This window comes from Lepidochelys kempii, chromosome 10 (assembly GCF_965140285.1).
Source record: "Lepidochelys kempii isolate rLepKem1 chromosome 10, rLepKem1.hap1, whole genome shotgun sequence".
NCBI classification, from domain to species: Eukaryota; Metazoa; Chordata; order Testudines; family Cheloniidae; genus Lepidochelys; species Lepidochelys kempii.
The window spans coordinates 33,278,766-33,290,244 of record NC_136389.1 but is presented as its reverse complement, the minus strand read 5'-3'; the positions used below and the strand labels follow the sequence as shown (position 1 = coordinate 33,290,244).

Sequence of the window (11,479 nt, the reverse complement as noted above, 5' to 3'; positions counted from 1 at the left end):
ATCTTCCATGGCTAATGGCTCAGATATCTCCTCAGTCAACTCTTTGAGTATTCTATGATGTATTTCATCAGACCCTACTGACTTGAAGACATCTAACTTGTCTAAGTAATTTTAAACTAGTTCTTTCCCTAATTTAGCCTCAGATCCTACCTGATTTTCACTGGTGTTGACTATGTTAGACATCTGATCGCTACTAACCCTTTTGGTGAAAACTGAAACAAAAAAGTCATTTAGCACTTCTGCCATTTCCACATTTTCTGTTATTGTCTTTCCCCCTTCACTGAGTAATGGGCCTACCCTGTCTTTGGTCTTCCTCTAGCCCAGTATCCTGTCTTCTGACAGTGGCTGGTACCAGATGTGTCAGAGGGAATGAACAGAACAGGAAAATTATCAAGTGATCCATCCTGTTGTCCAATCCCAGCTTCTGGCAGTTGGAGGTTTGGAGACACCCAGAGCATGGGGTTGCATCCCTGAGCATCTTGGCTAATAGCCATTGATGGATCTATCCTCCATTAACTTCAGTTAGCCAGCTTTTAATCGATTTAATGTGTGCCATGTTAATTTTATATTCTATTTTTTTAAATCAAAATGTCATGCAGTGCCAAATCAAATGCCTTACAGAATCATAGAAGATTAAAGTTGGAAGAGACCTCAGGAGGTCATCCAGTCCAACCCCCTGCTCAAAGCAGGACCAACCCCAACTAAATCATCCCAGCCAGGGCTTTGTCAAGTCAGGCCTTAAAAACTTCTAAGGATTGAGATTCCACCACCTTCCTAGGTAACCCATTCCAGTGCTTCACCACCCTCCTTGTGAAACAGTGTTTCTGAATATCCAACCTAGACCTCCCCCACTGCAACTTGAGACCATTGCTCCATGTTCTGTCATCTGCCACCACTGAGAACAGTCTAGCTCCATCCTCACTGGAACCACCCCTTCAGGTAGTTGCTATCAAATCTCCCCTCACTCTTCTTTTCTGCAGACTAAATAAACCCAGTTCCCTCAGCCTCTCTTCATAAATCATGTGCCCCACCCCCCTAATTATTTTTGTTGCTCTCTACTGGACTCTCTCTAATTTGTCCACATCCTTTCTGTAGTGGGGGCCCCAAAACTGGACGCAATACTCCAGATGTGGCCTCACCAGTGCTGAATAGCGGGGAATAATCACTTCCTTCGATCTGCTGGCAATGCTCTTACTAATACAGCCCAGTATGCTGTTCGCCTTCTTGGCAACAAAGGCACACTGTTGACTCATATCCAACTTCTCATCCACTGTAACCCCTAGGTACTTTTCTGCAGAACTGCTGCTTAGCCAGTCGTTCCCCAGCCTGTAGCGGTGTGTGGGATTTTTCCATCCTAAGGGAGGACTCTGCACATGTCCTTGCCGAACCTCATCAGATTTCTTTTGGCCCAATCCTCCAATTTGTCTAGGTCACTCTGGACCCTATCCCTACCCTCCAGCATATCTACCTCTCCCCCCCCCCAGCTTAGTGTCATCTGCGAACTTGCTGAGGGTGCAATCCATCCCATCATCCAGATCATTAATGAAGATATTGAAGAAAACTGGCCCCAGCACCAATTCCAGGGGCACTCCGCTTGATACTGGCTGCCAACTAGACATCAAGCCATTGATCACTACCTGTTGAGCCCAATGATCTAGCCAGGTTTCTATCTACCTTATAGTCTGTTCATCCAGTCCATACTTTTTTAATTTGCTGGCAAGAATACTGTGGGAGACTGTATCGAAAGCTCTGCTAAAGTCAAGGTATATCATATCCACTGCTTTCCCCATATCCACAGAGCCAGTTATCTCCTCATAGAAGGCAATCAGGTTGGTCAGGCATGACTTTCCCTTGGTGAGTTCTTATTGACGGTTCCTGATCACCTTCCTCTCCTCCAAGTGCTTCAAAATGGATTCCTTGAGGACCTGCTTCATGATTTTTCTGGGGACTGAGGTGAGGCTGACCGGTCTGTAGTTCCCCGGATTCTTCCCTTTTTTAAAGATGGACACTATATTTGTCTTTTTCCAATCATAGAATCATAGAATATTAGGATTGGAAGAGACCTCAGGAGGTCATCTAGTCCAATCCCCTGCTCAGAGCAGGACCAACATCAACAATCGTCCGGGACCTCCCCCAGTCGCCATGAGTTTTCAAAGATAATAGCCAATGGCTCTGCAATCACATCAGCCAGCTCTCTCAGCACTCCTGGATGCATTGCATCTGGCCCCATGGATTTGTGCATGTCCAGCTTTTCTAAATAGTCCTTAACCTGTTCTTTCACCATTGAGGGCTGCTCACCTCCTCCCCATACTGTGCTGCCCAGTGCAGAAGTCTGGGAGCTGACCTTCTCTGTGAAGACCGAGGCAAGAAAAGCATTGAGTACTTCAGCTTTTTCCACATCATGTGTCACTAGGTTTCCTCCCCCATTCAGTAAGTGTCCCACACTTTTCCTGACCTTCTTGTTGATAACATACGTGTAGACATAGGCACCAACTCTGTGGGTGCTCCAGGGGTGGAGCACCCACAGCGAAAAATTAGTGGGTGCTCTGCACCCACCAGCAGCCAGCTCCCCTTCCTGCCCCCCTGCCTCACCTCCGCCTCCTCCCCTGAGCGTGCTGCGTCCCTGCTCCTCCACCTCCCTCCTAGCGCTTGCTGCCGCCAAACAATTGTTTGGCAGCATAGCAAGCTCCGGGAGGGAGTGGGGAGGAGTGGGAACATGGTGAGCTCAGGGGAGGAGGCGGGGAAGAGGCGGGGCGGTGGCAGGGATTTGGGGAAGGAGTCGGAATAGAGGCAGGGAGGGGGAAGAGTTGAGGCAGGGACTTTGGGGAAGGGGTTGGAATGGGGGTGGGGCAAGAGTGGGCAGGGCAGGGCAGGGTGGAGTCAGGGCAGGGCCAGGAGCAGAGGTGGGTTGAGCACCCACCGGCGCCAGTAGAAGTCAGTGCCTATCCCTGTAGAAACCCTTCTTGTTACCCTTCACATCCCTTGCTAGCTGCAACTCCAGTTGTGCTTTGGCCTTCATGATTACACCCCTGCATGCTCAAGCAATATTTTTATACTCTTCCCTAGTTATCTGCCCAAGCTCCACTTCTTGTAAGTTTCCTTTATGTGTTTAAGCTCACTGAAGATTTCTCTGTTAAGCCCAGTTGGTAACCTGCCATATTTGCTATTCTTGCTGCACGTCGGGATGGTTTGTTCCGGGCGCCGACTCCATGGGTGCTCTGGGGCTGGAGCACCTATGGGAAAAAAATGGTGGGTGCTGAGCACCCCCTGGCAGCCCTCCTACCAGAATCTCTCCCTCCCCGCAGTGCCTCCTGCCTGCTGGGGGGCCCAGCCAATCAGCATCTCCCACTCCCTCCCAATGCCTACCACCTGCCACTGTTTTGCAGCATCAGGAGGTGCTAGGGGGAGGAGTGAGGGCACAGCATGCTTGGGGGAGGGGGCAGAAATGGATGGGGAAGGGGGGAAAGAGGTTGGGAAGAAGTGGGGTGGAGCAGGAGTGGGAAGAAGCAGGGCAGGGGTGGGGCCTTGGTGGAGCCTGGAGGGAGCACCCCATGATAGATTAGAAACTCAGTGCCTATGGTTCCTGTGCCCTCAATAAGGCTTCTTTAAAATACAGCCAGCTCTCCTGGACTCCTTTCCCGCTCATATTATCCTCCCAGGGGATCCTGCCCATCAGTTCCCTGCGTGAGTCAAAGTCTGCTTTTCTGAAGTCCAGCGTCTGTATTCTGCTACTCTCCTTTCTTCCTTTTGTCAGGATCCTGAACTCGACATCTCATGATCACTGCTGCCCAGGTTGCCACACACTTCTACTTCCCCTACCAATTCTTCCCTGTTTGTGAGCAGTAGGTCAAGAGGAGCATGGGCCCTAGTTGGTTCCTCCAGCAGTTGCACCAGGAAGTTGTCCCCAACACTTTCAAAAATTCCAAAATTCCTGGAAGTCATCAGCATTCTCACCTTTATCAACCAAACCTGTAATCTCATAAAAAAAATCTATCAAGTTACTTTGAGAGGTTCTATTTTCCATAAACCCTTGTTGATTGACATTAATTATATTACTGTCCTTCAATTCTTTACTAGTTCTGTATCAGCTGCTCCATTATCTTGCCCAGGATTGATGTCAGACTCACAGGCCTCTAATTAGCCAAGTCTGTTAACCCTTTAAAAATACCAGCCCAACATTAAGTTTCTTCCAGTCTTCTAGAACTTCCCTGATGTTCCAAGATTTATTGAAAATCAGCATTACCAGTCCAGTGAACCCCTCAGCCAGCTCTTTTCAAACTATTGGATGCAAGTTATCTGGACCTGCTGATTTAAGTGTTTAACTTTAGTAGGTGCTGTTAAACATCCTCTGAAATACTAGTATATGCTATGACTATTTTATCAGTTTCCTTCCCAAATACAGAACAGAAATATTTATTGAATGCTTCTGCCTTTTCTGTATTATTATTAATTCTACCATTTCCATCTAGTAATGGACAAGTACCAGTGTTTCAAATATTTTTGTTCTTAATACACTCAAAAAACTTATTGTTTGTAACTTTGCCGGCCATAGATTTTTGTCCGCTTGTATATATTTGGTGCTCTTATCAACTTTCTACAATGTATAGCTTCTGACTTGTATTCATCACTATCAACTTCTTCTTTCTTCCATTTGTTTTTAATTATATAAAATATTGTTTAACACTCTCTGCAGCCTCAGGCAGACACCTCTATATCAGTTACACATGATTAACGGTATGAAAGTGTTCTTTGCAACGTTGATAGAAAATTACTTTTTATATAGAAAGCTGAGGTTCTAGAGTACAAGAGGGCAGCTTCAGTCACAGAACTGGATTTTTGACCTGGCCTGGACCAATCTGAGTCCTGCCTCCTGCTCTGTCTTCTAATGAACAAGCAGGCGCGAGACAGGGGCTGAAGCTCCGGTGGGGCAGGCTTGTGTGCAGTGGGAATGAGCTGGTTAGGTGTAGGGTGACCAGAAAGCAAATGTGAAAATTGGGACAGAAGCTGGGGGGGGGGGAGAGAGTAATAGGACCCTCTATGAGAAAAAGACCCCAAAATCAGAATTGTCCCTATAAAAGTGGGACAGCAGGTCCCCCATGTTAGGTAGAAGAAGGAGAACAAGATCTGGGGCGAGAAGAAGGCACCTCAGGCCAAGGGGCGTTGATGTCCCCACGTCCCCGTGGCCTGCAGCTGTGGGACTTGAAGCGGGCAAGACGGGGCAATAGGGTGTGTGGGGTGGATAAGCATCTGCTAGCTGGGAGGGCGCGGGAGGGCGGGCAAGGGGCAACCAGGCCGGGGGGATGGGCACTCGCTGCGGGAAGGGGGCTTTGTAAGCTGCGGGCGCTGCCCTCGGCAGCCCCTCGCGAAGGCAGCGAGCGGACGAACCCGCCCGCAGCTCCGCGCCGCCTCAGGGAGGGGGGCGGTTCCTGTCAGGCGCTCAGGGGTCGCCCAGGCAACGTGACACCATCAGCGCGCGCCGCCTCAGTGCGGGCGTCGGCCCTTCCGCTCAGAGCCGCCGCGCGCGTGGTGCGTGCGCCCCGGAGAGCGAGCGAGTGGCCGGCCCGGCATGGCCCGGGCGATGCTGTTGCGTGGGAGCCGCCTGCGGGCCCTGCTGCGGGCGGGGAGCGTCGCGCGGCTGCGGGCGCCGGCGGCAGGTGAGGGCGGGGCTGTCCCGGCGTCGCGCGGCTCGGGGGCTGGTTGGTGGGGGAGGGGAGCCGGGAGGATCGGGGCCTGGCGGGCCCCGCGGCGGCTGCAGCCGGCTCGGACCTGCCGAGGAGCCGCGGTTGCCTTGGCCTGGCGCCCAGGGCTGTAGGGCCTCAGCCCGCAGCTCGAGTCCGAGGGTGGCGCCGGGCTAGCAGAGGAGCTGGCGGCCCCTGCCGGGAGCTCGTGGGCCCTGGAAGAGTCTCTGCCGGGACCTGTGGTCTGCAGCCGGCACCGCGCATCGCCATGAACGCGTTAACCCCCGGCCTGCCTCTGGGGCCGCCGTGTGGCTGGCTCTCCCGCAGCGCCTGGCTGCGGTGAAAGACAGCCGCGTTTGTAGGTGCCGCCTGTCAGCCAGGGTAGAGACTGGAACAGCCAAAAGCAGAGGGGCAGATGTGAATGAACTCGGCCAGTGATAGAAGCAGGGGAAACCTCTTCGCCTGTTTCTTCGGCGTTCTGAAGCGCAGCTTGACCTGCACCGCGTTTACAATCTGGTGTAAATCACTGCAGTAAAAATGGGAGCACAGAGTCCAAACTGATCTTCAGACCTTTCTATTTGAAAATTGTTATACTGGAACATCCCTAATTCACATTTACCTGGTGACCCGTCACAAATTCCTCCCATGTATAAATGAGTAAGAAAGTGAACGAACAAACAATTGAAAATAAAATTGTGTTATGGAGTGTACTCTAGTTCATTTATTTTGAGAAGGGTAACTTAAGGTTCCATGAAGTATTCTACATAATTAAAACCAATACAGTTTGGTATGTTTTCTGAATTTAATTACGTCTGGGTGATTTATAAGACTTCATTACAGCACTTGGCTACTTAATCTTTGGTGGGATGCGGAGAAAATAGCTGAAATTCTTGTGAGGATGTATGTATCTGGTGAAGTGAGATGGTCCCTACATGTAGAAGGTAGTTTGACACTTAATTCTAAAGAACAGGAGACATGAAAAGGGAGCTAGTGGAGTGACCAATCTTGTTAAAATAATAAATAAAAATGAACCTTGCTTGGACAAATGACCTTTAGCGACCTTCCTTCATACCAGTTTGCCTGCTTTTTAAAAAATGCCTTTGAGGAAGCCAACAACTTAGATACAGTCTGCTTAGCTGAGTAGGATTCAGTCTTTTTACTGGCAAGGTTCCAGCAGTAAGCAGTCCTAAACGCAGGCTGAGCAGTCAGGTTTGTTAGGAAAAAATGACCATATGATTTCACTTGAGATCACTGTTGGGAACTGCATTGGAAGAAATTTGCAGTATAGCTGCCTGACCAGTGGCTCCATCACTGCATGCCAGTCCCTTAATCTTCAGAAGCACAAACGTACTCATTAAAGTGACAGGAACAGACTGAACCGTCAACACACGGTGTCTGTCTACTGGCAGGGTATTGTGGGACGTGCCCATCGTGATGCACAAAGCACTGGGTGATTACCAGAGCTTAATTTGTAGTCTAAAAATTGCCTCTTACCAACCCTGTAGAATGAAAGACTATAAAAGGGTTCAAAAAAGAGCTAGATAAGTTCATGGAGGATCGGTCCATCAATGGATATTAGCCAGGATGGGCAGGGCTGGTGTCCCTAGCCTCTGTTTGCTAGAAGCTGGGAATGGGCGACGGGATGGATCCTTGGGTGATTACCTGTTCTGTTCATTCCATCTGGGGCACATGGCATTGGCCACTGTCGGAAGACAGGATACTGGGATAGATGGACCTTGGTGTAACCCAGTATGGCCGTAGGAAATCAACCTCTTGGTGTGAAGGCCTTTCTTTCTTTCCTTCAACTCTGGGTACTGAACTCACCAGCATGGGGAATTTTTAACTTTCTTTAGAGAAATGATTTTTAAAAGTTTTCATACAGGCATGTTCTCCTTCACCGTACAGTTCTGAACTCTACATTTTCTGCTATCCCTGCTGGACTGCTTACTGCACACACAGAAAAGGTGTCTCAGGATTTTAATCCTGTCACTCAGGGACCATGTATTCATGAGTATTTGTACCGTGCCTAGTACAATTATAGAAATGTAGGGCTGGAAGGGACCTCAGGAGGACATCTGGTCCAGACCCCTGTGTCGAGGGAGGACTAATACCTAGACTGTCCGTGCCAGGTGTTTGTCTACTTGTTTTTAAATACCTCCAATGACTCCACAACCTCCCTAGGTAAACTAGTGGTTATCGATCTTTATCGTTAGAAAGTTTTTCCTAATATCCAACCTAAACCTCCCTTGCTGTAAACTAAGCTGAGTACTTCTTGTCCTACCCTCGGTGGACATGGACAATAATTGATCACTATCCTCTTTATAATGATCTTTTTGTTACTATTGTGCCCCCTCAGCCTTCTCTTCTGAAGACTAAACGTGTCCAATTCTTTCAACATTTCCTTTAAACCTCTTCATTTTTGTTGCTGTCCTCTGGACTCCAATTGGTCCACATCTTTCTTGGAGTGTTCTGTCCAAAATTGGAGACAATGCTCCAGCTGATGCCTCACCAGTGTCAAGTAGAGTGGAACAATTACTTCCCATATCTTATGTATGACACTCCTGTTAATACATCTGTCATAAATATAAAGGGAAGGGTAAATCCCTTTAAAATCCCTCCTGGCCAGAGGAAAAACCCTTTTACCTGTAAAGGGTTAAGAAGCTAGCATAACCTCGCTGGCACCTGACCAAAATGACCAATGAGGAGACAAGTTACTTTCAAAGCTGGAGGGGGGGGAGAAACAAAGGTTCTGTCGGTCTGTGTGATGCTTTTTGCCAGGAACAGAACAGGAGTGGAGTCTTAGAACTTAGTAAGCAATCTAGCTAGATATGTGTTAGATTCTGTTTTGTTTAAATGGCTGATAAAATAAGTTGTGCTGAATGGAATATACATTCCGTTTTTGTGTCTTTTTGTAACTTAAGGTTTTGCCTAGAGGGTTTCTCTGTGTTTTGAATCTGATTACCCTGTAAGGTATTTACCATCCTGATTTTACAGAGATGATTCTTTTACCTTTTCTTCAATTAAAATTCTTCTTTTAAGAACCTGATTGCTTTTTCATTGTTCTTAAGATCCAAGGGTTTGGGTCTGTGTTCACCTATGCAAATCGGTGAGGATTTTTATCAAACCTTCCCCAGGAAAGGGGGTGTAGGGTTTGGGGAGGATTTTGGGGGGAAAGACGTTTCCAAGTGGCTCTTTCCCTGTTATATATTTGTTAGACACTTGGTGGTGGCAGCAATAAAGTCCAAGGGCAAAAGGTAAAATAGTTTGTATCTTGGGGAAGTTTTAACCTAAGCTGGTAAAAATAAGCTTAGGGGGGTTTTCATGCAGGTCCCCACATCTGTACCCTAGAGTTCAGAGTGGGGAAGGAACCTTGGCAACATTCCACAATGACATTTGCCTTATTCTCAACAGCATCACATTGTTGACTCATTCAGTGGGGGCCCAATTCTGGGTGGGAGCTTTGGGTGACCCTTGCAATACAAGTAAAGTTTGTGATCTAATTTGAATTTGACTGGTACAGAGATTTTGAAGTAGATTTTTGCATCCCATCTCCATGACCACTCATTTTTATGTATTAAGAGTAAGTGATTTCTCTTCTGTGAACATTTATTCACTCTTGGGAGCTGCGAGTCCGGGATGACTCTGGGCTGGTTTGGCTCTCTGAGGACAGTGACTCAGCGGGCCCAGTGCTCTGACAGCAGTGCCTCACCCTGGCATCTCTCAGTCCCTGGATTTGCAAAGTTTGAGCACTGCAGGGGAAGTGTGCTGAGTCCCATGGAGGAGGAGGAGTGGCATTCATTGGCTCCAGAGGCATCTATGTCTCTCCTCTGACTGGAGGGCATTCGCAATGGCGTAGGGCAGGGGAGGGCAAACTACGGCCCGTGGGCCAGATCCAGCCCATCAGAGCTTTCAGTCCGGTCTGCGGGATTGCCAGCCCCATGGTGCAGCAGGGCTAAGGCAGGCTCCCTGCCTGCCCTGTCCCTGCACTGCTCCCAGAAGTGGCCAGTACCACATCCCTGGGGGGAAGGAGGGCAGAGGGCTCCATGCGCTGCCCTCGCCTGCAGACACCACTCTCTGCAGTTCCTGTTGGGTGGGAACAGGAACGGGGAACCACAGCCAGTGGGAGGTTTGGGGATGGTACCCACAGATGAGGGCAGCGCACGATAGAGCTGCCTGCCCCACCCCACAACCAGGAGCCAATGCCGGACATGCTGGCCACTTCCAGGAGTGGCATGGGGCCAGGGCTGGCAGGGAGCCTGCCTTAGGCCTGCTGCGCGCTGCTGCCACCCTGGAGCTGTTCGAGGTAAGCGGCGCAAGGCCAGAGCCCGCACCCTGAATCCCTTCCTGCATCCCAGCCCTCTCCCCTGACCCTTTGAAACCCCTGCCTTGAGCCCCCTGCTACACCCCTCCTGCATCCCAACCCTCTGAGCCCCCTGCCGCACCCCGCACACCTTGTGCACCCCTGCCCTGAGCCCCCTTCCTGCACACAGCACACCATTCCACACCCCGCACTCCCTCCCGCACCCCAACCCCCTGCTCCAGCCCTACATTCATGGCCCTGCATACAATTTCCCCACCCAGATGTGGCCCTTGGGCCAAAAAGTTTGCCCACCTCTGGTGTAGGGTCTGGAGGGTGGAGTTGTGAAGATTCTGGAGCTTCAAGGACTGGCATGAGAGAATGATGGAAGAATTCAGTTTGTCATGGATTAGGTATCTACACAGGGCAAATCCAGCATGAATAGTAGGAGGGCTGCAGATCAGGAGTGAGGGGCATTGGCAGAGCTGAGGTCAGAACTGGAGTAGTAGGGGATGCTGCATTTTAGAACTATAGGGCATTGACAGAACTGTGTGTGGAAGCTTTTGTAGCATCTTCCAGCTCTGGGTTTGGGTGTAGTCCTTCGCTTTAGCGAACAGCATCTTCCCCTGCAACCTAAAAGCATATAATAAAATGAGAAGATAAGGAAGAGACCTTTTGTTTTGGTGCCTATATTGTATGAGTCTCTAGCAATATAATACTTAACACACAGCAGAGGTTGTGAGAAAGGGGGGCTTAGCTGATGTGTTGTCTGAAGTGAATGAAGCACAGTGACCATATGATGCACAACTCTATAGGAAAATCATGTTTCAGTGGGTTTTTCTCATCATGGCTGATCTATGCTGAAATAATGTGATAAACTTCTTGGTCTGGCAGCTGTGTCAGAGTAATGTTTGCGAAGTGCTTGATCTTCATGCTTTTGGTGCTGCTTTATTAAAAATGCTTGGTAACAACGTGCTTATCCTCAGTTACATGGAGGGGATCACAGTGGAATTACTTTATCACAATATCCAACACTAAGAGCACTTAGATTCCTAGAGTCCAGGTCATTCCGCTGTTTTGAGAAAAATGAGACACAAAATGTAAAGGAAATTTCGGAAGGCCATGGTATTTTCCCAATAAATACAGTTATAGTATATTCTATTTAGGTTTTTAATAGCACACTGATCACGGTAGTATGTAAGTCCCATCTGGTTGTGCATTAACTGATATGACTTGTGTCATTTGTTGTTTGTTCTATCATCCTTTCCCCACAAGGAGAAGCATGTGAAGAGGAGTGTCTTGTTTTGATAGTTTTTGTTTGTTATAATATATATGTTGCTTTGTGTTTACATCAGAGAAGGCAAGGCTAAAGAAATGCACTTTGCACTGGGAGCAGCAAGCGGGGAGGGAGATTTGTGGAAGTCCTTAATTCTTGGTAGAGTTCATTCTGTATTTCTGGACCGTCTCCCCATAGAAAGTTCTGTCTCCAGCACAGACAAGCTTT

General features: G+C 48.7%; 1 protein-coding gene across 2 annotated transcripts in view; it reads left to right on the top strand.

The window, feature by feature from the left end:
* The first annotated feature begins 5,485 nt into the window (after positions 1-5,485).
* Positions 5,486-11,479, top strand: part of TRAP1 (TNF receptor associated protein 1) — a 79,826-nt gene continuing 73,832 nt past the window's right edge. For both annotated transcript variants that reach the window (XR_012161182.2, XM_073362771.2), the window contains exon 1: positions 5,486-5,654. Coding sequence is in view for 1 of the 2 variants with exons in the window: in XM_073362771.2 (XP_073218872.2) it covers positions 5,567-5,654 (88 nt within the window). In the remaining variant the exon portion in view is untranslated. The remainder of the gene's footprint in view (positions 5,655-11,479) is intronic.